Raw genomic sequence first — 26,853 nt, forward strand, 5'->3', positions numbered from 1 at the left:
CCCCTGCCAAATCAGTTCCGAGATTGCCAATCAATCAGTAAACAGGTTAATTCAACTACGACGAGCATTATTTATAACGAATAGCGGTCGATCTTCTTAATCCCGGTCAATCTGAAAGAGTTGATTCTAATGTGCACTAGATTGGTACGCCACGAAGGCGGCGAATCCAAGGGGTGGGCGCACAACCTGAGCTACGTCAAGACTCTAGCGTTTCCCTATCACACGAAATGAATTGGTGTTTCGGGGACTACACTTACTTGATAAGGGTTAATATGAGCATAGGAGAGTAATGAGAACATTAATATTAAATGGAGGCAGTTTAGCACAATATGTCCTTTGCATTTATCCCTACTCTACTGTAGAACCATGGCCATCCTATAAATATAAGGGAATTTTTGAACACTTATTATTGTACATATAGAATTTATATTAATGCATCTACTAAAACGTAAGCATTCAAAACTTTTTTTCAAAACTATCAATAATAATAATTTCTGAATATTTACCTACAAAAACAATAGGTGATATAGTGACTTGATAATGTTATCACCATGCAATTATAATAATGTACCAAGAATATGATGAATTACATTTTGGTAATTCTTTTTCTGCGTCGTCACGCCACAGTGAGCTCTCTTAAGAGAATTCTTTCCGGTAGCAAACGTTCGCCATTCATTGCTCCTGCTACCATTAAAAGTCTATGACTGGTTTAAAAATGGGTCATGCCGCGAGCCAACATCACAAGAAACACTCATGAATGTCAACCAAATGTCACCAATAATTAAGTTGCAGGACGAAGACCCGGCTCACTAACTCACACCTAACGACGTATTATACACAATAAAGCTGGAAGACTCCGAAACATGACTCGGTCACTGAACCGTTCATTCGGGCGATGAAGTGCGGGGACTACTCAAAACATGTGAATTGAGACGATCATTGAACCGTCTTTTCATACAATTAATGATGAAAATACTGGAACTAGTCACGGAGAGGGTCGGTGAGTATAGACAAGAAGCATCGACTATTCCTGTAAAAGAAAATCACGCGAACGATTCGTAAGTTTTTGGAACCAATGAGGGAACTGGTCCGAACTACATTGGTGTGGTAATCGATGAACGGGTCGAAGAATCGTTCGGTGAGTTGAGCCGGTGGCAATCCCTCTGAAAGACATCCTTAAAGTCGCCTCGCGTGACGCTTTTCTTCTTTCGGAGCGATGGTCGTCCGCAGTCTTCTGAGAATCTTCTTCGGTGGCCACCTCCTTACCGCTTCTTCCCCGAGAGACCATCGGTCGTCTGCGTCGGCGAAGGAGGAGGAAGTGGAGGCCTTGCCGAAGACTGGAGAATGCACTCCTCCCTTTAATTCCACACCTGAGGATGAAGGAGAGAGATGGATTATTATTGATAGAGATCGGAGAGATTAAACAATAACAGGCTTGTATTTGCAGAAAAAATGTTCAATTCAATCTCCACATAAATTCGAAACGATGAAGAGTCGGGAGATTGGAAAAATTAGCATATTTTCCATTTATAGCAGTCTACCATGTTAGGATAGGTATTTTGGATAGCTTCTGGCACTACCCACTACTTTGCCCCTAACAAACACAGCACTTTAATTCTACCTGGTTAGGGTATGTTTTTGATGGCTCTACCCCCTGCTGTACTCCTTAGTTTAAACGAAACTTGCACAATTCTCTTGGATTGGGATAGATTGAAATAGTGGTCCCTGACACTAAACACTATTCTGCTCCGAAGTTTCCTGACTATTATGACATAAAAACTCATTATGCATATTACAATAACTCGAGTCTTTAGCACTTCATATTTTCTACCTTTTTTAATTGATCCAAAATGTTTATTCTATACCTCCCTCACCCTCGATTAATTAAGATTTAGGTGACATAAAGATTAATAGTTAGCACATCAATATTTATGTAACATTAAGATTTAGATAACAATCAGTTATATCTAAAAAACAAAATTTGTCGGTATTTTCAAAAGGATACATCCAAATAAAGAGAGAGAGAGTACAAAGAACGAATAACGAAACATATGTGTGTGTATTAGAAAATAATATATGATATGAGAAAGGGGATATAGGTGCTTAAGAAAGTGATGGATATCTATGAAGACGCTGAAGAAGAGAAATATTAAAAGAGTCTCCGATACAAAAGGGATTTTTTAGGAACAACGTAAGAATAGTTGTAGAAGTGTGGTTTTTGCATGAATATATACGACTTTGTGGGTGTAGATTGACATGAAGTCGTGGGTTTTGCATGCGGTTTTATTCCTAATTACGGGTGGTGATCTAATACCTCCTACCACACACCCTCGAGGAGGCTTGCGGTGAATTATGTAGATGTAGACAGATTTAGACCGAAAGAGAAAGTGTAGACTCGATTAAATGCATTAAGGAATGTTTGTGTCTACGTAGATGATAGCCACCCCCCGCCACACGCCCTTGCGGTGGCTCGTGGGGTATTAAGTAGAGGTAGATGTAGAAGAATGTGACATAGGTATAAGATGCATGCAGGTGATATCACGTATGCATGAAATTAACGAAATGGAGTAATTCTCTGGAAATAACGTAAAAAGAGGCTCTTTGAATCTGCTTATCAACCGTATGGATAGTACACACTAAATTATGGGTTAAGGTAGGTTTATGAAGAAAACCAGGACACAAATATTCTTCTAAATAACGACTAACAAGATATTATATCCCGTAAAACAACATGCTACATTAAACCATTCACAACTCTACACATTGCTAGGATCCCTCCTTTCCGAACAGTATGTCTATTCTTCTCCTTCTTCTACCTCGTTTACCAAACAATCTCTTCTATGAGCCATTAACATCATTCTGCCACCATATTCCGTCAAGACAAAAAGTTTTGAATCCATATTCATCAAGTATTTTGGATGAGGGTATAGAAAGAAACATTGCACTTCCACATAGAGAATTTTGGATATTTTTGGAAAATTTTCAACAAATGCAAATAATATTGACATCTCATAATAATATGTTTAACTTATTATTATTAAGGAACTGACGGATAAATCAATAAATCAATTTCATATTCATTTAGAACATAAAGCGGTAAAAAAATCAGTGACATTTTTCAAAGTTTTGATCAAATATTTCAGATCATCATCGGTATTTCAATCCTAAGAATGGTTTTGTGCAGTCCTCCATTTTTCACTATCTAGTGTTCACTCCCTCACCCCCTGGTAGCCTCCCTGCTTTACATCCTAATTAATTTGTCTTTTACCCTTGTTTATAGATCTTCCATTACGGGTAAAGTGTATGCATTTGAAACGACAAATAATGGGTTAAGATGGGTCTTAGAGGAAGCCATGACACCAAAATTCTTCTAAGCAACGTCGAACAAGTCCTTAGATACCATATAAGAACGAGTTTAGAGTTTAAGTGGAGAGAAAATCTTCTTCGCTACGATGTTTCCCTTCTATTATCTTTCTAACTAATCCATTGTGACCCAATGTGCGTCTAATCCTTGAGTCATAATGAATTTGTCAGTATTCACCTCAGAATATACTTACTGCATTCACAAAATGTAAACCTTTAATTCTATTCACATTTTAAAATGATGAAATAGTAATAATTGTGGTACACACTAAGTTATCTAATCCTGTTTTCATTTAGGTTAAAGGGTTATAATCTAAATCTACTCAAAAACAGTAAGCAGCAAAAAGAGCATGTGTTGGGGGTTTCACACTACAGGCGTGAGGGTATGTTATCAGGCATCATTCAGTATATACTAGTGTCGTTATGAAATGGGAACATCTTTGAAGAAGAGACAGTTGCTGTTAGATTTTCTGTAAAAAATAATACCCAGGGTTCAAAATTAAAGATTTTCTAATAATCGTACAACGTAAATCGCCCACGCAGCTAAGAATCAACAGGAAGCGAAAAGCAATTGCTCGATATTTCGCGGAAATCGGAATTTTATATCGAAATATTGGAATTCTTTCGGTTTTCCTTCGAGTGTTCCTACGAAGATTTATTGACACATCTTCCTCGCTCTCCCGCCGCCCCCTCTCCCCAAAAGGGCAGAATGCGGCGCGCAATTTTGGGGAAAAACTGCTGATCTCAACAATTCATTCAATATGATATTGGGATCTTACAAGACAGCGTTCAACAAAATTTTGTTACAGGGGAAGCAGAATTGGCAAAAAGGATGGGAGAAAAATGAAGGATTCATAGGAACTTCTGAATATTCCGCTGCAACTTCGGTGGAGTTATCTTCAGGTAAGAACAAAAATTCGAGGAAGTTCACAGTTAAAAAAAAATTCTTCTGATGGGATTCGAACCTGGGTCATTTCTTGCCGAGACTCTTTGTCCATTTGAGGTTCAGTTACAATGGCTTGCGAACCAAATTTTGTATTTTTTGATAGAACTAATTGAATTCTCAAATTTTAAAATCAAAATTGGATCCTCATATTATATTAATGAAATAATACTGATTTTTTTGGGGGGGATCGAGATGGTGCGGGGGCTAACGTACTGGCTTCCCACCCAGAGGACCCGGGTTTAAATCCCGGCGGTGTTGAATATTTTTCAAAGGTATCTCGATCCCTACTTGAGGTGCTTTGTGGAGGGCACTTTGAGTGAGTACGCCGTCCGTCGGATGGGACGTTAAGCTGCTGACCCCTTGGTGCTTTTCGTAAAGAGTAGGCTAATGCCGACGCCGGGTTTCTCTCCACCCTTCATCCTTTCCTGTCCATCCCTAATGGCGCAAATGACCTCAGCTGTCGGTCGCCTCCCCTAAATACTACTACTACTACTGATTTTTCTGCAAACGGAGTTATCTAACGCCAGTTTCAAGTGATTTAATTGGGCGTAACCCAAGTATTTAAAAGATAAAAACGATTTCAGTACACACATCCTCTTAAACTTCGAACTGTTGTGGGTTTTTAGTGCAGCGAGACATTATGACGGATTATCGCACACAGAAAATAGCTCGAAACATTTCGCTCCCGCGCGCAATGCAGCGCCAAAGTCCACCCAGGCTAAAGCTAACACTCGAAAAGGTGTTTTCCAAAGAAAAATTTAACGAAACTATGAGGTCTGCCGCAATGGTACCTTAAAGCCTAGACAAATGTCGTTGTGACCACTAATGCGAGGGATTTCAAGTTGCAAAAATTAATGGCATTGATCGGGACTCGAATCCAATATTTCAATTAATTAATTAGACCACCAAAAATAGGAATAAATTCCTGAGATATCGAAGTTCTAAAGCCAGACGAATGATTTTATTGAGTTAGAAATGTCTCGTTTAATTAAAGAGCAAACAATTAGAAAAAAATCTCGCTGATAAGAAGGAATTCTATAAGAAGAAAAGACTGCTGAGAGCCGAAATCGTAAACTTGGGATTCAAAGGATAGCTTGATCGAAACGGATACCCGAAATATGTCTATCTATGATTGTAAGATATGGACACAATCAGAAGCCAAAAAAGAGATGATTGGTAGCGCTCTAAATGTCACAAAAGTAATTAGTCTTTCTCTCGTCGTCTTTTCAGACTCAAAAGGAGTTATCCACAAAGAGTTTCATGGACAAAAGTGCTTCAGGGGCAGACAATTACCAGCATTTTTTACGTGGAAGTTCTCGAAAGGCTATGGAAAAGAGTGCAGCACACCAGGAAGGAGATCTTTACCAACTGGAGGCTGCACCACGACAACGCACCATCCCCCACCACCTTCCTCGTGAACCCAAGTACAAGGTGATAACACTGCTCCAATCGCCTAACAGACCCAATGTGGCACCAACGGACATCATTTTGTTCCCAAGAATAAAAATAACCTGGAAATGAAACCGTTTTGGAGCGCTGGTTTACGCTAAAGAAGCCGTGACGAGGTGCTTGAACTAGGTTCCCGTCGACGCCTTCCAAGAAGCGTATCGTGACTGGCAGAGGCACCAGCATCGGTGTGTCGATTCACTAGAGTTTCATTTTGAAGAGTTTAAATAATTTCTACTTTGATCTGCAGTAAATTTTTTCCCGAATTCGTTCTGCTTATTTTTGGGAAAGACATCCCAAGTTTGAGTTAAACTCAGAGAAGAATATTAATTTCCAAATGATTTCCAAATGATCTCCCGCTTCTCCTGATTAACGCCCAAAACTATGCAATTCTCCAAGGACGAAGTAGTGGCTACTTTATTGGACTTCAAAGCCTACCATGAACGGTAAACTTCTGCTATTAATAATATTCTCAGCAGGCCAAGATACTACAAAAACGTGTCCGATGGGCCTTTCCTTAGTAATTTCCTTTGCCAATCATAATCGCCTCCCTCTAAATTCCAAAACATAATACCTCCATTTTCACAAGAAGAAAGGAATTGATGACAGGAGAAAAGACTCTTTAAGACTTTGATATGGAGCGTATTTTCGTACGGCGCGGAAAAATAGTCATTGAAGTCATGGTAACTGGAGTAATACTTCCCAGAATATTCCGTTGGCGTTCAGTTTTAATTCCGAAAGATCCAGTATGACTTAGCTGGCTATGCCAGAAGACGTAGATGGCTGCTTACAACTATGTATTTATAGATCTTTAAACAATAGAAGCACTATTTCGGAAATATTTGGCATTTGAGAAAGCGAGAACTGTTTTGCCATTTGATGTTACTACACCAGGAAAATTTTGCTTTCACAAGGAGGAAGGAATTGATGACAGGAACGTTGAGTAAGGATATTAGGAAAATGCTCGTCAAAAACTTTAATATGGAGACTGGTTTGGGGCGGCGCGGTAACAAGGTCATTGGAGAAGGATGATAAGCATGGATTGGAGATGGAGCCTTTTAAAAGATGGGTTTGAAGAATGATGGAAAAGGAAACGTGGACAAAACGAAAACAAACGAGGAAGTGCAAGGCATAATGGGGCAGGAGAGAGGGCTGTTGGGAGAAATCCAAAAGACTCAGGAAAGGTGGATGCAGAGCATATTGATTAGCGTTGAAATGTTGAATAATACTGCTTTATAGAAGGGAGAATGTTGGGAAAACGAGGAAGGATTCTGAATAGAATATGGATGTTGAATGAAATGAAGGGAGGAAGGAAGTATATGGATTTGAAGATGGGCTCATTGTATGGCTGCATCTCTGGTTGTGTTTTATTAGGAGAGACATCGAGATTATCGTTGTGTAGTTTGTGTCCATGCAAAAATCTACCTTAAATGGTATATTACCAATAACATCTCCATTCTTTGTGTATTAATGTTTTCAGCGGAGTACGTTGAACAGAAAATATTCTAGAGGGATATTTGAACGGTGCAAAATGGGTCCAGTCTACTCTCGTATTAATAATACTCTTTGAATTGCCTTTTCGCTACAAATTGCCGAAAGAACGGAACGAATGGATTGAAAGGTGGGGTATAGCTTGATGGGATGTCGAAATTATTCGCTTTCATCAGGGTGGTAAGGGTGGCGAGCTCAAGAGGGGTGGAGGAGAGATGGGAGGAAAGTTGGAGGGAGGAGACGTACTAACGTTACAGGGAGAAAGAGAGGAAAAAAAATTAATGAAATTAAAAAGAAAAAGGCAATCCACTTCACACTTTGATCTCCAGACACACACCAACGTCCTCACTTATCTCTGATTGGCCACTCGCCCCGTGGAATTAATTACGACCAAATCCCCCTTTTCCGTCATCCAACCAAACTCAACTAACACCGTGACAAAATTCCGACGAATTCCTGAAGATAAAATAAAACCTGGAGCAAACAAAGGAAAAATGCCGAGTGGAGGAGAGAGGGAGAGGAAGGAGGGGAGGGGGGGCGGAGAAAGGGTGTAGGTGATTATTTAAATTTAAGAGGAGGCCCAGGAATCCAGTCCAATGCCCTCCAATCAACGACGAAAGCTCACAAACAACAGTTCTGAGCTCCATTATATATAATTCTTCACCCCGCACTCTCCTTTCTCCCTCTCAAACCCTCCCACCCACCCATACTACCACGCCCACAAACCCCCTCCCTCGAAAAAAAAATGCGAAACGATCATCGCTCAGGTCCCTACCTCCTCCGCCCTTGGCGCCTCTTTCGGCTTAGCATGAAAATAAAATAAAAGACGATCGAAACGAAATGCTGCGGTTACGACCACGGAGGTAGGAACGCCACAAATTGAGTCAAAAACTCGTTTAGTACCACGATTGTCGTTTTGAACCCTTTCTAAAAAATCACTAAATAAATAGGGTGTGAATACGATAGTTAAGTAATCCAAGGGAAGCTTGCTTTCCTGCATCCCTCCAGGGAAACGTCAATACGTCATGCTGGGGCCGAATGTGGCGCCGGGCTTAAAATTCTACAAAATGCAGAATGCCGGAATGATTCGGCACATTATTATTGCTTTTTTTTACATTCTCTTGGACATAGATGAATACATGCCTCACATGTAATCGGCAACGCCAAGTAATGCAGTACTGGTGTCCAGGTTGTTTGCTACAATATCTTCTCGTGTAAATGAAGTCTGTAATGTTTCCTTAATCAAAATACTGAAATTATCCTTCAAAGTAGTTAGTTCAACCCTCTCGAAAAAGTCGTTATTCTAGGCCCAGCATTGGCCTACTGTCCAAGGGACCCAGGCTCGATTTTGGTTGACACTTCTGGGCGCACTCATCTTGACACAATCCGCATGGTTTTCTGGATATCTGATCATTCCTGAGAAACCGAATGGTGGTGCGGAAAAAGGTGCTGGTTCCCTAATGTGTGAATTTCAGATGCCTCATAGAGGAAAGAGGGTCCTCCAGCATAGCACATTACATCAACCACCATTTTGATTACGTAGTGTCGTTTTTTCCGAGTAGAGCATATTCAAAATAATCGATTAGTAGTACAGCGAAAGCATTTGTTGGGTACGAAGAATGTCTCTCACTCATGATTTTCTCTATAGCCTGCTGATACTCCCTCTCCTTGTATCTACATTCCCCTTCCCAGCACGCCGCCCCTGCCCTATTTTTTTTAAAGGGACGCTACACTTCATAACAACTCAATTGTGATCAGAGTCCGCATCCGCTCCCCAGAAACTGTGCGAATCGATCACGCTGTTCGTTATTCTGTGCCTAACCTTAATAAATCTAACTGATACCTTCCTGAGTCACCTGGAATTTTCCCAGTATTCCTACGCCTTTTGTGGTATCTAATCCAAATTTAAGGGTTGCCTAACCACTTTCTCCTGCAGAATTCAATTGCTTTCTCCCCGTGTTCATTTCTCGTACCTAAACCGTAGTCCCCCACCTCATCAACATCTCTTCCTTCGCCTACCGTCGCATTCTAATCCCCCATCACTATCAAATTTTTCCCTGCAGGATCACACACGATTATGTCCTGTAACTAATCATACAGGACTCTACCCCCTGGACTACCGCGACCCACATATATAAATAAATAAATAAATAAATATATATATATATATATATATTTATATTTATATATATAATATATATTATATAAAATATAATATATTTTATATATACATATATTTTTGTACAATGTGTGTTTGTACTTATTTTTTTCACACATTTTGTCATTTTTTACGGTCCACCGGGTCTGCACCTAGATGTGATGTGTCTCCACAACCTCCTCCTTCCGTTGTCTCTAAGACCCTCAGCCAAGTTCTCGAGCCAGCCAGACCGCCTGCGGTGCTTACCAAGCCACTCCACGTCTCCCGTCTGCTCAGGGCGACCCCTCACACAATGGGACACACGAGGCAAGTAAAACTCGGTCGAGTTTACGGAAAGCATTTCGAAATAACCCCGACTGTGAAACAATTCAGAGCGAAGTCACTTAGACAAGGAAATAAAGGGGTTGATATTTCACCCGAGTGCTTAAAGCAAGGTTCGGTCGCAATCATTCGGACCTCATGGTCCACTGAACTCACAAATAAAAAATGTACAAGCAACTACAAAATAATGGTCATCAAAGTTCCCATTATATTAACATGTAATATTGGTCACAGTTTTTTAAATAGAACGAATTTTCTAAACTTGTTCAATTTAAAGTTTATTGTTGGATATGGATTGTGGCTGCTTGTTTGAAATTTCTCGGCAAACAATTTTCCCCTCGCTGACTACAAATGGACAACGGAACACCAGTGGGCAACCGCTGCCTTAAAAGTACTCAGTGAGCATCAATGGTTTACAGGAGCCATCCAAAAGCTTTCCTTATATTGTTAATTATTTAAGACCGCTTTATGATATTCTTAATTCAGTTACTGATTTCCGTACTGAAATCTGGATATTCAATATGAAATGCTAACTCGGCAATAAGTCAACTCGGCAGCGATCCAACTTCTTACTACTTTCAATTTTTGCGAAGTCAGTGTTTCCTCTTCTATTCAAATAAGCATTAAGTAGTAGCCATGTCAGATCCCATCCATAGTTCTGAAGATGAAACGGGAAAGCATCAAAATAATTAGTCTCTGGAAACAACCTTGCTCATTTGCGATTGGTATTTGAATTAAGCCATCGGATTTAAAAAAATATATGGTTCTCATTTCTATTTTTACATCTACATAAATACCCTGCGAGCCACCAAAAAGGTGTGTGGCAGGGGGTGCAGCACCAGGAGGAAAGGGTAAGGGATGAGGGGGTTAGGGTTTTTTTTAGGGTAGGGTTTAGTGTTTCAATACTGATAAAAACCGAAATCAACTCATTTGTCGAATGCGATTCTCCCTTTCAAACGATACGATTCTATTCTCAAACAAAATGATAATTCCACTAGTAAAATTAGCCTCGTGCGTAAATCGGCCCAAAGATCGATTTTGTTCATATTACTTTATCGAATTGATTTCTTCTGCGTGACTGTTGTTCTCCGTTAATCCTGTGTTCGTGCGAGCGAGGAATACGACAAGGTCACAATGTGTAGCACAAACACGAGGGGCGGGGGAGTTTCGTGTCTTCATTATACACGTGTGTATTTTTACCAAAGTTTTTATTCGGGAAATGCCCAAAATTTCCTTTTTCTGAACTAATAATTGTGAATATAAATATTTCTGCCTGAGGTTTCAAATTTATTCAGCATTTTTTTAAATATTTACATTCGTTAGGTCACTGTCATAGGAAAAAATCCCAAAACAAAACCCCTCTCTGTGGCCCGCTAATGAGCACGACCTTCAGTAATACAAACTCCTTATTCTTTAGGATATTTTTTTAGCATACATATCTCGTACTTCATAAGCTCACAGGCTTTCGAGAGATGGGCGCGGAGAAGGACGGAATGGGGTTGTGTACTACAAACATATTGTTGTTTCATTGAATACAGGTACGGAGACCCAATTAAGTTTGACATAGATATGGTGAAATTGTTTAATAAAAGCTTTAACAACTCGCAACATGAACTACCCCATAATTAGAGGATAAGCTACACGGAGGAACTTTTAGCCCGCAACCTAAGCATTTAGATGGCTGTGCTCTTCCACCACAGAGAATAAATTGTGATATTGAAGTAACAACGTCAAGGAAATAGCCAATGTCCCACAGTAGAACGGTGAGTTCATCTACATGTGTATATCCACACGACACCCAGCAAGCCGCTGTAAGGGTGTGGGGCGTAGGGTGTTAGGTCACCAGCTATGCATGTACAATCCCAATCATGTTATATTAGTTTGATCATGACCTCGAAAAATATTAATTACATGAAAGAAAGTACTTACATGCAGCAATATTTAATAGCAGGATACGTATATGCTGTAGAACTCTTAAAAAGATAGGTGTATTCAATTTTTTAAAAACTTGTAGGATATTGACGAAATATATACACTATCAACCCTAATTAACTCCTACGCAATTGCTACCAATTCTACTATATCTCTCCCTGATTTTACGTACGTGACCTGATCTACTGTTGCAAGTCGAGGTCTGTAATATGTCTTCAACATCCTCAGAAAAGTAACCTGTCTCAAATTTACGCAGGAAATTAAACCAGTGTTTAAGCCTACAGTCAATCAGTGGCTTCCATCCTAATTCTTCCTTTCAATAGTGCCGTAAAACCTTGCTCATAACAACTTTTAACAAACCTAGCTGCTCTATATGCATTCGATCTAGTTCCAAAATTAAGCCTACTTATTGTGGATCCCATACACCTGCAACATACTTAAGGTTGGGCCTCATCATCATCTTTTAATGGGGGAACCTTGTCGTTGCAGCCATTTGTATATCTCCATTGCCGCTGGTGTCTAACTAACTTGAAATAACAAAGCTCCTTAGTACTTTCATCAAAATTCCCAAGTATCCTTTTTATGAATCCTAACTTTTCATAATATTTGCTATTCCGTATATTTCACGAATGTGTTTTACCCAGGACATATCTGTTTCGTTACACTCAAGTATTTTACCGATACCCCGTGTGTTATGCTGGCTCCCTAATTATCATGTAATGGTTGAAAAAAGATGTCAAAATTACTCAAGAATAGAGCCAAAATAGTGAAACTGACAGCAATGATTTTAGATGAGTTTAGATTCCAGCTATTTTCCAGTTTTTCATGGATAAAAACTAATTTTCTCAGGTTTTGCTATAACTTCCATTACCTCGTTTCTCCGAGTAATACAACGGAATCTGATAACTGTAACATAAGCAAACATTTGAGCATTATATCATGTAACACAGAGATTTATTAACATATACATATATTTATATTTATATATTTATATATATACACACATATATATATATATAATATTTATAATTCATAGGGGTACGAAGCCGCACAGGGAAAGGGAACTACCCTCCCCTTACCCTAATGTGTGAATTTCACACGCCGTATAGGGCTTAGCACTGAGTGAACTCTACCATCACCTACCAAACCGACCTTCGGGTTGATTACTATGTCCATGGTTTCTTATAAGGTATAATTCATTACATATTTATTATTTGGTGGTCTACCATTTAAGTGTGTTTTGATGAACACAGACTAAATGTTGATATATTTATTGGCCTTTCCCAATAAAATACATTCTGCCATCCGACACTACAAAACACACTTCCACAATTCCGCAAATTTCCTTCCTCCCTTCATTTTGTCCATCATGTCTTTTCTATTCCTACTTCTTCCTGGTTTGCGTAGACTACTTCCCTCTTTCACAGTATTCAACATCCCATCCCAATCAAAATACTCTGCATCCATTTTTCCTGTCCCCTTTGGATTTCTCCCAACAACTTTCTCTCCTCCCCCACCATATCTAGCACATCCTCGTATTTTTTCCCCTTTCCGTCGAATTCACCATCTCCATTCTTCTCCAAATCCACATTTCCAAGGCCTCCAATCTATGCCTATCGTCTTTCCATAATGACCATGTTTCCTCTCCGTACAAAGCTATGCCCTGAATAAAAGTTTTGAGGAGTTTTTCCTTAACACCCTGTCATCAATTTCCCCCTTCTTGTGAAAGCTTTTTTGCCTAGTGCAATTCTTCTCCTTATATCCCAATTATTTTGACCATTATCGTCCAAGAGACTTCCGATGCAGGTAAAGTATTCCACTTCCTAATGTATTTCCCTCCGGTTTGCCATTTTATTGTTTAACTTAGCCTTTCTCTTTCTCAAAAACCGTATAACCTCTGTTTTGTTAACATTTATTCTCATTCCATACCTTTAGCATTGATTTTCCAACGCCCTCAGCAATGGTCGCAACCCCTTGACTGACTAGCAAACTAGCAAAGCATTATCATTAGAAAATGAAACTTCTTACCATATTACTACTTCGTACTTTAATAACATGGCATTTCTTCAAATATACGAATTACCTTTTAAGTAGCCTGAACAAATTTTTCGATAATTTTTCACTGAATATTGTAGTGGTTGATTATGTTTACAAATCGATCACCTCATTTAGATTGGTTTCAGTCGAATCGTTTCAAATCGTAATTCGATTCAGATTAAGGGTGATTTCAGTCGCAGGCTCATTAAATTTTATCTCGAATTCCGAGTCATTTTTTTGCAGTATTCTACCCGCCTACAGTAGGTTTTTGATGGACCATGGCACTGCGCATTACTGCACTGATAACCCCCTATTGATATCACGCAAAATATCCGAATATACTCCAAGTTAAGTAACTCACTCTTTAGCTCGGCAAACCTGCTACCTCCCTTAATATTCTTTTTCTCCCTCTACCTCACTTTCCCAGCGTTCTCTTTTCTAAATCGCTGTTTTTACCATTATATTTCCTTATTCTGTTTCTCTTGAATCCACTTGGTCGGACTCCAGATTTCACCTAACAGCCATCCCCCTTCCTCTACCATGACTATAACTTAATCGTTTGTTTTCCTTTCCGTAAATTTAATTTTTTTTCCATTTTCCTCCACACCCATAACTCAAACGCGTCCAATCTACGCTTATCATCTTGCCTCAACGAAGTAAATAGTTCCTGAATTATGTAAAACTACGCCCCATATTGAAGTTTTCACTAATCTTTCCTTAAGATGTTAACTTAATGTATCTATACTTATCTTCTGATTGATAGATAATTCTTATTACATGCCCCCACTACCTTGCCCACCCTCCAATTAAATCATTTCGAAATCATACGGAATGATTTCGATTTTGACTGATTCCACTCACGATCGAGTCTTCAGAATTCGATAAATGTATTTCAAGTGGATCGAGTTGAATCGATCCTCCTCAGCTCGCCCGTCCGAACATAGATGTCACCGCCGTCGCGGCGACTAGCAATCTAGTCCCAGTGGGGTGGGTTGAGTTATAAAAAAGGGCGGAGGGAAACAAAGAAAGATCCAATATCTCCGAGGAATACCTTGTCTCTCCCTCCCCCTCCCTGCACACATTCCCTTTTCCGGATCCAATTTCCCCTTTCGTTCCGGCCTATCTATATTATATTTATTTTAACCCCTTACCCCCCCTAACCCTCCCTTCTATACACAAGGACAAGATCGATCCAGTGGTGAGGGTTGGTCTGCGATGTACACTCGACACGCGAAAGAATAAAAATGTGCAGAACAGAGAGGGAAATGGTTTTCTTTTACGGGCCGGTACACTTAGGTGAGACTGAGCCAGACTCCGAACTTCTTCTCATATTGACTTCGTTCCCTTCTCCACTCCAGACCCACACCCCCGACCTAAGCGCCGTAAAAATAGGAAGATAAGGTGTTTGAAGGGGTCTTATTCCCTCTGCAGCGTTACCGCTGTCTCCGTGCCCGCAGGACTGTGCTCTCTACGACTAGATATCGATATAATATCGATATATTTCCTCATATCAATCATATCTACCAACATATACATATATATATATATATATATATATATATATATACATATATGTATATATATATACATATTTTTATACATATATATACATACATATTTTTCATATGAATACATATATATACATATATTTATATAAATATATATATACATATATACATATATATATATATATCTCTGTATGAGGGTGATTTTTATGAACCAAATTTTTGTTACTAATGGAAGTGTTCGATAAAATTTCATTCGGATGCACACTTTCGTCGTAAAACTGTTCCTAGGACAAAAGAAAAATATAATTTGACAGCGATAGCCTTTGATACTGTTTACGTCATTACTCGGTGGATTTTCTCCATTGTACAGATAAGAGAAACAGCAATTCCACAGTCAATATTTATTGGCTGTCAATAAATATTGACTGTGAAATTGCTGTGTTTCTTTTATCCATACACCAATAGCCTTTTCATTTAAAACTTTAAAACCAATGAGGATGTGAAAGTTTAATAACGCTAATTTTATGCCGAGCGTATATTTTTCTAGCACATCAATTCACACCCAAAATGCGTATTAATTAATGCGTATAATTATTCTTTCCCATTATATCCTCAAATGCATATTTATTTAATGGCATACGTACTTAAATATCCAGCAAACGGTTCTTTGTGTGATGTACATGCACATTTTTTTTAATCTCTCATTTTTGGTATTTATTCAATATTGAAACGACGTTTTTAAATTTGCACAACATAAAGGTAAAAAAAACAGTAAAATCGTTTTTTAAAAAACTTTTTCACAAATCCCATATTTCAAATATGCTTAGTCCACTCACGATTTCCAAGGCTAATCCGTGTTTATACATAATTTACCCGTCTCTGTTGTTTTCCAACGTAATCAATCAGTTGCCACGGTTACCGCCACCATTTTCTCCCCGCCGAAACGCCTGGCGAATAGATCTATGGCAGACCGCAAAGCATTAACGCGAGTGCCCATTCATGGGCGCGTCGGCGTACGAATATGGATTCGCAGTAATTAGTTGATTGGCAAATTGCCTCGTTTGGCCGATTACAAATTAAGCGAATTATTCTCGACGAAAATAAGGCAGAGAGAGAGAGAGAGGCGGAGGGAATGGAATTAAGCCTAATTATTTATTGGTTATCATAATATCACTGCCGCTGTCGAAACGGTGCATCGCTAGTAAATTTGAAGGCATTGCACAGCGATGAAAAACGACCATGCCCTTTTCGTCCATGCCAAATAAAATAATTCTAGCAAAAAATTTACGGCAAATGGTAGAAGGACCAAAAAAGAGAAATTAATTATTTACACAAAAAATTGGCTCTACGCTAAACTAGTTTTAACATTAGGTATATTTCTGGGGTATTCCTCAAGATTACTTGATCGTCACAATTTCTTCTTTTGAGATGTGAGGCCCATTATTATAACAAAACTTTTGCTGTCAAAAGTGAACTTAAGCTAAGCATTTACATCGTCCGGACTAACTATATCTACATTTAAACCCCACGATTAACTACGTGAGTCCAGATTGATTACAAGTACTCTTTTCATTGTCTTAACCTAAAAAACATTTAAATTGATCAACCATAATAAACAGTTACCGCATCATTGTTTATTATACTACTCATTAATTACAGCACTTTTAAACCTGAAAAATAATAAACAAAATACGATAATATTTACGCATATTAGACCTGACTGCAATTTGCTAAGGAATGTTTGTGAATAAATAAATATTCATTACTTTCAAAAATCAATTACCAGAATCATATTTTACTGATACACGTAGTAATTAGTCATAAAACGAATTCTTCGCCTTATCTACTTATTAAACAATACACAATGGGTTTTCAGCTAATTAACGACATATTTCTGATTTAAAACGGAGGAATTCATCAACGCATTTTAGCCAAGCGATATTTTCTTCTTCGCGATGACGGACTCAAAAATGCTTGAACGTTCGGACACTAATATAATAATATTCGCATGTCGACATTACTGCTATTCAACATAAGCATTGCTATTTAAGGATATTTTCAAGAATATGAAGTCCTTAAATACAGATAAACAAAGATGCATGTATGTGGTGAGTACAACTGTACTTAGCATCTCGGTTTACTAATTGAACCCTCAGAATTGCATTGAGATATAGGGGATTCATCGCTCACACAAATTATTAAAAGCAAGAATTTGGAAGAACAAGATACGGTCGTACAAGATAAGCTTTAGTAAGATTTTTGAATACGAAGCACAGTGGTCAAAAATTATAATTAAATGAACTATGTATCTCAACAAATAAATACAACAATCTAAGAGACAAGTAATTTAATGCCATAGTTATCAAGGGTAAAATCCAACATGGTGGATGATCTACAACATTGCGCATTTAAATGAATATTTGATTCTTTAGGTGGGAAAGAATTTTTGCAAAAAATATATATTCAAATAAATAATTAGGAAATATATACCATGATTCTACAATACAAGTTTCTGTGGTTATTGAGGGCGAATGGATTGACTATGTGAACTGATTAATTAATGTATCTAATTGAATATAAAATTGATGATTCAACGGAAATATAGGAGAATTGTTGTTATACCACATTGTGTCTTCCACAACGTATTCTGATCATCGTGCGTCTAGGTATCGCTTAAATGAAAGAAAGAGAGAGAGGAGAGCTTATGGAATATCTTTCACCTCCTTAACAAACAGCATAGCGTGCAATGGAAAAAGTTTAATGGGCAGCGTGTTATGATCCATGACTTTCCTTTGTGATCCGTTTGCCTCGGTCCTGGATCCGGGACCGATGTAGACATAATTTTCATCCAGATATAAAAAAATGTTTGCAAGCAATTTCTTATCCAAACAATTTGATGCAGTAAAGTACCGTACTCTTGAAACGCCAACGCATTTCATGTAGAAATAATTCTGATACGGGAGGAAGCAAGAAATAAAGAGTTTTTAAAGTAGGGAGAACGATTTTCTCTTAAGAACTCTCAATTATATTACAACTGAAGGCGTACTCCATGATTACCTGTACAATCGGGCCACCCGCCTCTATTTTGAGAAAAGTAAACTGTATGAAAACAAACCGATACGAGAACATTAGAAACACGCACCGAACGCCAGTTTTCACTCCTCTTGAGAGAGTAAACTTCAGCGACAGTTAACAAATGAGCCATGCATATTCTACATAAAGCTTGAAAAAGAGATTTAACTTGTACCTTTCATTTCCAACAACTCACGTTACTGTAAGAAAAAACCTGTGTTAATATTTGAGTATACTTAAACAATCACTTTCAGAAAAAAGGAGAGAACAGAATATTTTTTTGCTTGAATAATTAGTCAATTTCGCACCACTGTGAGACATAGGGTATAATCAGACAGGTTTTATACACCCTCATCTTTGAAAAAACCGTACATTTTTGTAATCTTTATACATTTTGCTTATTTTACCTACATATTACCCCGTAAGCTATCACTAGGGTGTGTGGCATGGGATGATCACACATCAGACTATTTTTGACCAAAAATATTTTTACCTCCTAGTACGCTCGGAAGACGTCATTCAGATCCCTTATCGCTCGTGGGAAAAATGATATCTTAAAGAGAAATCTTCAAAATCGCGGCAAGTGTCACAAAGTGCAAAACTTCGATTACCATGCAGCTGCTGCTTTACAGAATTGCTATGTTCGATAATTCGTGGGAATATCTTGTTTCTTCTATATCCCTTAAAAATTCACTGTGAAAGTTGAAACCCAGATAGGATTGGTTAAAAAGCACTCGGCCTGAAATCTTGTGATCGGTGTTCAAATTCAGATCTATGAGAATAATTTTAGCACCGAGTAATACGAGTATCGTATCTCGCATTTCGTGTGCTCATCATTTCCCTGTTCTGATTAAGTTAATGTAGTGCGATTCACCGCAGTATCATTGAACTTGGCAAAGACAAATAACTACCCACAGAAATCTGTTTGTTCCTATTCCAAAAAAAGGCAAAGGCTACATAATGTCAAGACTACAGAAAAATAAGCTCGATTTTGCACTCAGCTAAAGTGGTTCTCAGGATCATCAACAAAAAGATAAAGACTAGGACAAATAATTACTTAGGTTAGATGATCAGTTTGGCTTCATCAAGGAAAGAGGCACAGGGATGTTATTGCAGTAATGGGATCACTAATAGGGAGGGTCATAGAATGCAATCAGGGTGTACATGTATTTGCCTAGTTGGCACATTTTGAAAAGGCGTTTGATAGAATGAATTGGGAAAAACTGATGAATATATTGTAGATTATAGGAATATATTTGAAGGTTAGGGGATTAATCCGTGGCCAGAACATTTCTCAGACTGCTCAGGTGCGATTGGGGGACAGAGACAGAAGGGAAGTGTTAGGAAAAGGAGTGAGGTAAGGTTGTCATAATCACCTGTGCTGTTCAACGATTGAGGGTAATTTGAAAAGTTCTTGGAGTGGAATAGATATAAGCGACCTACCCCAAAGAAAAATTTTTATTTTTCAATACAGTCTCCCTGTAAACTAATGAACTTGTTCGTGTGAAGTTGGTGCCACGAGTATCCTCGGATGAACAAAAGAAAACTCGCACGCGGATCTGCCAAGAAATTCACAGGCATGTTAGTGAAGATCCAAATTTTTTACACAATGCCCGAAAAGACTTTTTCAACCTCCCGCGCCTCAAATCCGTGCTAAAAGGACGCCACGGTTGCTAGGTGGATGCGCTTAAACAGACCCTGACGAGGGAGCTAGCCAGCATTCCGGGCGCCGCGTTCCAGAAGGCTTACGAGGCGTAGAAAATCCGCTGGCAGCGGTGTGTGGACGTATAGGGGTGCTACTTCGAATACTTCAGGCCAATTTATCATTTATGGCAAGGAGACAGAAATATAGAAGCAAAATATGTAGGCTGGTAATGGTATCTTGAAGACTGTGATGTGGGGGAGGATTTTAGGAAGACAAGTAAGGGGCAAAAATAGGATAGGGATGTTGGACGGTATGAAAGGAGGAAGGAATTGTACGGAGATGAAATGGGGCTTGGAGAGACAAGGATGTTGGGTTGTGTTTTGCTAGGAGAGACAAAGTATTTATTTGGTGGTTTTGCCCATCCAGAACCTACCTGAATTGGTAGATTACCTATCATAATGTTATTTATTTATGCTTTTAGGTGTTAGTAGAATTCACTCAGTACTAAGCCCGACGGCGTGTGAAATTCACACGTCAGGGTAGAGGGGCCAGTTCCTTTCCCTGTGCCGGTTATGGTTTCCCAGGAAGATCTGGTACCCGAAAAATCGCATACCTTGGGTGGAGCTGCAGGTGCCCAGGGTGCATTGCCCGGGAATTGAACCCGGCACCCTCCGGTCAGCAGTCCAACGCTCTACCCCCTGGACTACCGCGACCCACATACTACACATGTATAATATATATTATATTAGATTATATATATGCAAATATATACAAATAAAAATATTACACATATATATTTTTATATATACATATATATACATACATATATATGTATACACACACATATATATACATATATATGGAAATACACACACACACACACACACACACACACATATATATATATATATATATATATATATATATATATATATATATATATATATATATATATATATATATTTATATATATACATAATCATCGCGGTTGTGGGTTTAATAGCTCTAATTGTTCGATTTGGTTCAAGGTCACAATTTGCTTGAGCGAAGTACGCTCTGGGATTAGGAGGGAGTAAACTACGCCTTCAAGTGGTCCCGGGCCGACGGAATGGGCCGGGGACCGGCCAGGGCTCGGTTGCGAAAGCACCTCTGATCGAAACTATCGCTAGACGGAATAACCCCCTCGAACACATGGGTTTCCTCCACCCCCCACATACCACAAGCGGAGTTTCCTGTTTCGGGCGCGGTTCGTTTCTGACTCGGGAGAAGTTTTATATGCACGTGTATACGAATTATATACCCATATAACTCGGACAGCGTCACTTCCTCTCATTTCACTGAGTGGTACGGCGGTAGTGGTGTGAGTAGGAAGGGGGTAGTGTGGGGGAGGGAAGGTCGAGGGCACGCCAGGACGACGGTGTGCAAGGGGCGGATGGTGTGGGGGGAAAACGAAAAAGGGTCACGGGGGAGCGGAGGAGGCGAGTCTTAGACCCTCCTTTCTTCCCTCCCCCCCCACCCCACTGACCCACGTTACCTCGGCCCGCCCGGGTTAGCCTGGAAGGACAATATGATCACTATATATGAGCGCTAGAGAAGCGGGCTAGTTCCTCGGCTGGGTGTTTGGATGTTTCGCAGTGTCAGCGGAATGTAAATAGGGCATGCTACGTACTACGAATGTCTCAATAAGTAGAATAAAAATGTGAAAGAACTCATTTGAAGCAAACATCTGTGGGCACATGCATTTGTTTACGTCCTTAATTTGTTCTTATTACTAGTCTATTGGCATTTCTCGCTATATCTTCCCTTCAATTTTTATTTCTATTATGTTTTTATGATATATCAAGGTTTCTCTGCCTTAGAGTTCGCCATATTGTTGGTACTTTCCTCATATGCTCTTCTATATACTTCCACGTTCCACACTTTTGTCTGTCCAATTAATCTGCAGCATTTTTTTTCCTGCAGCATGTTTCAAAATCCTCCATTATTCACTAGTCCCTTTGTCTAATAGTACACGTCTCTGATCCGTAGAGTTATATATGCTCCACACGAACGAAAGCTTTAAAAAAATTACGGTTTGTAAAATTGCGAGATAAGCTCATTTTCGTAAAGTAAGCATTATCAATATTTTTACAAATACCATTCCCTGAAATAAGTTTCAAATCTGGCTTCAAAAAATATTTTAGCCCAAATAAACTGAAAACTCGAAGACTAATTAGACTAAGAAGAATTACGAATTGTAGAATTTCCGCGTGGGCGATAGGTGCCGAGCAGTAAATTAAATTTTACCCGAGTAGTTCATTTCAAGAGTTTATTACGCTCGGGCAGAGATGTTTTCTTGCAAAAATCCACGGGCAGATTCCATATTTGAGTGGTAAATAAACAGAGACCATATGCGCAATGTACCCTTAGTTACACTTACCACGGCCTTGGTCGCCGCTAATTTATCTGATTACTGACGTATCGGTCAACCATGACCTTACGTTCCTTTCTCATCCACGGTTGACATAGTAAATCCTTCTCATGTTGTGCTGACCTCCAAGCTTTAGCTCGGGAGGGTCCTTATTTTCCTGATGCTCGAAGACGCAATGAATAAACAAACGAATTCTACAATGCGCTCAGTATAGCAATACCCTAAGTCAACCCTCGTTTCAACAGCGATCGAATCTCACGCTCATTTCTTTTCCCTTCCTTGAGTGTACTTTTCGTTGGAAAATGACGGAAATGAGGTCTTTTATAAGGTTAAGTCGAACATAAGGCTCATTCGCCGTTAATATTATACTACCCAGGATTTATTCCACGTAAAATTGTTTCGAAAGTGTTCAAATTGGCAGCGGACGGGTAGTCTTTCCTATAATGAGTCATAATTTCTCCAAAAACTCTTAAAGAAAAAGTAATCTCGCAAGAGTTCCCTTAACGATTAGCGACTCTAGCTACTGATTTGCGCCGCATTCTAACAGCCCGAATCTTCATTGACCAAATGGGTAGGGTCATAAAAGCCTCCCGTTTAGTGAAAAATCGAACGCGAACGAAAAGAGCGCTACATTATTCTTGAAAATTCTGGTCTTAGAGCCACTAGACACACGAAGGTCACATGAAAGACTTATAGGCTCGTTTTAAACCAACAACAATCAGGTTTTGACAACGACCGTTGTTCCATTCACTGTTCGAGTTTATTATTTGCACGTAATTAAATAGTACCTAATGAATACTCCGATTGTCGCAATCATTGTAATACAACATATCCGACATTTACAGTGGGGGCGATTTTGACTACATGCAAAAAACGTTTTACTTATGTAAAAGTATTATCTAACTAAATGGTGATTGAATATTCCCAAAAAAATCTCGCACGTTCTAGCAAGGGGATCATGATGGTGCGGTGGCACATGTACTGGCTTCCTACTCTGAGGACCCGGTTCTAATCCCGGCATTGGCAGATATTTTTCAGTGGTATCACGATCCCTACTTGAAGTGCTTTCTGAAGAGCACTATTAGTGAGTACGTCGTCCGTCGAATGGGACGTTAAACCGCTGACCCCTTGGAGCCTTTCATTAAGAGCAGGCTGATGCTGACGCCGGGTTTCCCTCCATCCTTCATCCATTCCTGTCCATCCCTAATGGCGCAAATAACCTCAGCTGACGGTCGCCTCCCCTAAATACTACTACTACTATCTTCTAGCTTGAAAAAACATTTGATACTTATACCTCGGTGGCTTGGAAAGTTATACCAGTGACTATATTTCATTTATTTTCACCGAGATTATAATACATTCGCATTGCGGATAAATATGCGAATACTAAATACAAGAAGAGAGTCATTAACTCAATATTTAATCGATTCGGATTACAATGGTGGGTAATTAATTATTTGGTGGTTTACCGCTAGAGGTAGGTTTTGGATGGACACAGATGGAACCACTGCCGCATATCATAGACCAACCTAACAAGATACTATCTAATATCCCACACTACATTAAACTGCTCTTCAATGCCGCATACATACATGCAAAACTATACCCACAGTGGCATATGCGTACATGCAAAACTCCTTCCATTCTACACGCATGTTAATACATATACTATCATTTATCCAATTAAGAAATTTATCCAATAATAATATCCGTGCTAGCTATAATTTGAAAAGTAGATAGGCGAAATTCCACTACCACATGGACATGCAACATAAAACGGTCTCCACCCCAAGGTAGGGGATGTGACCCAATGCTGCAAGAAGTGGGAGCGTTCCCCAATATAGTATAACATACCCTTCCCCTTTCTCTAAAACTGCACAACCTTGGTTTTTTTACATTTATTCTCATCCAATACCTCTAGCACTGACTTCCTGACTGCTGACCGCAGGGGCCCGGGTTCGATTCCCGGGCAAGGCACTCTGGGCACCTGCATCTCCACCCAAGCTATGTGATTTTTCGAGTACCAGGTCTTCCTGGGAAACCATAACAGGGATAGGGAAAGGAACTGCCCCCCTACCCTGATGTGTGAATTTCACACGCCGTCGGGCTTAGTACTGGGTGAACTCTACCATCACCCACCAAAGCGACGTTATATATATATATATATATATATATATATATATATATATATATATATATATATATATATATATATATATATATAACACAGTAATCAACCCGAAGGTCGGTTTAGTAGGTGATGGTAGAGATCACCCAGTACTAAGCCCTATACGGCGTGTGAAATTCACACATTAGGGTAGGGGGGCCAGTTCCTTTCCTTGTGCCGGTTATGGTTTCCCAGAAAGATCCGGTACCCGAAAAATCGTCGGATTTGAAGTAATTTATGATAAAATCCTAAGATATTTTGGATATCGAATTTGTGTTTTCCAAAGGCTGCACGTACTCCTATTGCTTCCTTTCACATCAAATTTCGTCTGTGCGTGTATTTTGGATATGTATACACATCTTTGACATGAAGTCATGGCATACTACTTTTTAAACATCCGTGCTCCAAAGTCATATTTCACAGTTTTCTGTCGGGAATAAGTCTTAGCCTTGGTAACGAACTGGAGATGGACTTTCTCACCCCTGCCCCAATGGGATTACGATATGTCCAGAAAACGGGCTCTATTTGTTTCTTTGGCAGTGTTTTCGTGAAAATTTGTTGTTTTACTCTAAAGCTTCGTATCTCAGTTATTATTTACTTCGATATCGTTTACTTTGGAAGTGTTTTGGTCAACATTTCTTGTCTACTTTCGTATCTCAATGCTAGACGGAAGATTCATTGATTGCAATGTGTATAATTAAATCAATCAGAGAACTTCATCATAATAATCAAGGCTCTTTTCGGTTTCAAAAGCGTAAAGGCAGCCTACATGTTTCAAGACTTAATGGTTGCATCTACATCTACATAATACCCCGCAAGCCGCCGCAAGGGCGTGTGGCGGGGGGTGTTAGGTCACCAACCTTAAAAAGGAAAAATATCACAAGATCAACGATTGGGGCGAAAACTAATACTGTTGAAGGAGTCGCAAAACGAAGAAAAAAGATAGAATTTGTGTGGTGAGTGTCGTCTTGAAGATTTATAACAGAGTGAATTTGTCTCTTACCGACGATCTGCTGTAAATAGGAATTATTCGAGCAAATAGCGTCGTATATTACTTTGTTTAATCCTCTTTAGAGTGGTTTAAATATTGTGTCACTGTAATAAAATTTTGATGGATTCGACAAGAAAAAAACAATTTCCATGCTTCTTCTGAAAAAGACGCTCTAAAATGTTTTCTCCATTTTTCTAATGGAACGATTTGAAACCACTATGAGCGGCGTGGATCGCAAAAGAGACAATGTGGCGTGAAATACATTCCGTCCCACAATGCATTCCAACTCAATTTGACCCAAGAGGCAGCCATCGATTTCACCACATGCACATCAATTAACTGTGGCTTTAATTATCGATAATTAATGAGAGGAAACGGGGTGAAATTCGTCACATTTCCCAATAAACGGACCATGAGTACAGGAGAACGAGTGCGTGGCGGATAAACTACAACCACGTCCAAATGAATTGGACGAGAAATTAAAGGATCAAAGCTGCGATTTGCGGTGATTAGGGGCGCATGCAAAACTTAAAAAAAGCCAATACAGGCTTTTTAGGTGAAGTTGTTGAGCGAAATCAAGGAAGAAGGCAGAAAAAGTCGACGGTGTCGATAAAGGGCCGTGACGGAAGGGAGTACAAGTCTCGTATGTCAGGAACGTGGGAAAAAGGGACGGTAGAGCATTGGGTTTTTAAGTAGATTTCATGAAGGCTGGTTGGGAGTGCGAAAAACTGTATAATGAACTAATCGAAAGTTATTTCAAGGGATTCGTAATACACACTCATAATGATGAATAGTACATACTATTCTACCTAAAACAAGTAGATTACCGATGATGAAGCAAAATTAGTCCTCCGTTTTACTCGATAAATATCATCTTCAAGAAGGGCACTTTCGTTTCATGAGCGACAACGTGATAAACAAATGGGAAATTATAAATACCATTTTGTGACAATACATACCTACGTAATCGTGTTCGTGGAAAATCCAAAATGGTTCTCGAACCTCCAAAATGCTTCTCTCTCTCTCTTGATAGAAGCGTAAATTGTAATTACGGATTTCAGTCCAAAGCTTAGGTAAAATCGTTAAGGCAGACAATAAATGACTATAATCTATGTCACATAAGGCAAGAATGTACTAACGTACGTATGACGGACTGTTGCAGGATAATTTTTGGTATTCTGAGTATTTCAGCGACTCAAACAACCACGCTGCACTCAACAATATCTAAATTTAGTTAGGTAATTAGCGTAATATGGCATTCTCCTTAACCGGTAGATTACAAATAATTATAATACGTCATGTCGACAGCGCTTAAAAATCTCGACTTTATATCTAGAATTTACGGAATTGGCCTATATAAAATCTG

General features: G+C 39.1%; 1 protein-coding gene across 1 annotated transcript in view; it reads right to left on the reverse strand.

Moving 5' to 3' along the window:
• Window positions 1-538: 538 nt before the first annotated feature.
• The window catches only part of LOC139695250 (serine protease HTR4-like), a 36,714-nt gene continuing 10,399 nt past the window's right edge, over window positions 539-26,853 (reverse strand). Inside the window, exon 2 of the mRNA XM_071593941.1 lies at window positions 539-1,370. Coding sequence (XP_071450042.1) covers window positions 1,177-1,370 — 194 coding nt within the window. The 3' untranslated portion in view covers window positions 539-1,176. The remainder of the gene's footprint in view (window positions 1,371-26,853) is intronic.

The sequence above is a fragment of the Hetaerina americana genome, unplaced genomic scaffold, assembly GCF_022747635.1.
Source record: "Hetaerina americana unplaced genomic scaffold, ioHetAmer1.1.p SCAF_6, whole genome shotgun sequence".
Classification (NCBI taxonomy): domain Eukaryota; kingdom Metazoa; phylum Arthropoda; class Insecta; order Odonata; family Calopterygidae; genus Hetaerina; species Hetaerina americana.